The 1,042-nt window shown below is 60.7% G+C and overlaps 1 protein-coding gene across 1 annotated transcript in view; it reads left to right on the top strand.

Moving 5' to 3' along the window:
• The window catches only part of ATG101 (autophagy related 101), a 1,968-nt gene extending 996 nt beyond the window's left edge, over nucleotides 1–972 (top strand). The window contains exons 2-3 of the mRNA XM_009634641.2: nucleotides 2–175; nucleotides 306–972. Of these exons, the coding sequence (XP_009632936.2) occupies nucleotides 2–175; nucleotides 306–710 (579 nt within the window). The 3' untranslated portion in view covers nucleotides 711–972. The remainder of the gene's footprint in view (nucleotide 1; nucleotides 176–305) is intronic.
• Nucleotides 973–1,042: the final 70 nt, after the last annotated feature.

Below are 1,042 nucleotides of genomic sequence, written 5' to 3'. Positions count from 1 at the left end.
CACCGTCCTGCTGCACCGCAGCACCGGCAAGTTCCACTACAAGAAGGAGGGCACCTACTCCATCGGCACCGTGGGCACCCAGGACGTGGACTGTGACTTCATTGACTTCGCTTACGTCCGCGTCTCCTCCGAGGAGCTGGACCGGGCCCTCCGCAAGGCCGTCGGGGAGTTCAAGGTAAGGAGCCCCACAGGGACCCTGCAGGGCTGAAACTGGGAGCTTAAAAACCTGCGGGCTGTGCCATGTCCTGCGAGGGGAAGGTCAGTCCCTAGCCCACCCCGAGCCAGGCCACGTGCTCTCTCGGCAGGACGCACTGCGCAACTCGGGCAGCGATGGAATGGGGCAGATCTCCCTGGAGTTCTACCAGAAAAAGAAGTCGCGCTGGCCCTTCTCGGATGAGTGCATCCCCTGGGAGCTGTGGACCATCAAGGTGAACGTGGTGAACCTGGCTAACGAGCAAGAGCGGCAGATCTGCCGGGAGAAGGTGGGCGAGAAGCTCTGCGAAAAGATCATCAACATCGTGGAGGTGATGAACCGCCACGAGTACCTGCCCAAGATGCCCACCCAGTCAGAGGTGGACAACGTCTTCGACACCAGCCTGAAGGACGTGCAGCCCTACCTGTACAAGATCTCCTACCAGATCACGGACTCCCTGGGCACCTCGGTCACCACCACCATGCGCCGGCTCATCAAGGACACTCTGGCTCTGTAGGGCTGGGTGCCACCGAGGCAGGTTCACCCCGCGTGGTGGCACCTCTTTGGCACAGCCCCTGGCTCTCTGGGACAGCATCTCTGTTTGGATCCTTCCTCTCCGCCTCCAAAAAGCCTCTGCAGGGAGCTGGACTTGGCCTGGCCCTTAATTGGGGGGTGCTGCTGGTTTGGTTTGCACCACGGGGTGCTTGCCCGTCCCGGAGAACCGGCTGGGTGGCTCCCAGGTTGGCTGAGGAGGGGTGAGTCCTCAGGGCGGGAGCTGCTGGTTGAGAAGACTATTTCTTCCCCCTTTATAAAATTTCTAAGTGGCTGGGCCTTGAATGTTTAAGGGTT

Source organism: Egretta garzetta, unplaced genomic scaffold, assembly GCF_000687185.1.
Source record: "Egretta garzetta isolate BGI_Z169 unplaced genomic scaffold, ASM68718v1 scaffold1192, whole genome shotgun sequence".
NCBI lineage: Eukaryota > Metazoa > Chordata > Aves > Pelecaniformes > Ardeidae > Egretta > Egretta garzetta.
The sequence above is the reverse complement of the archived record's forward strand: the minus strand, read 5'-3'. Positions and strand labels throughout refer to the sequence as shown.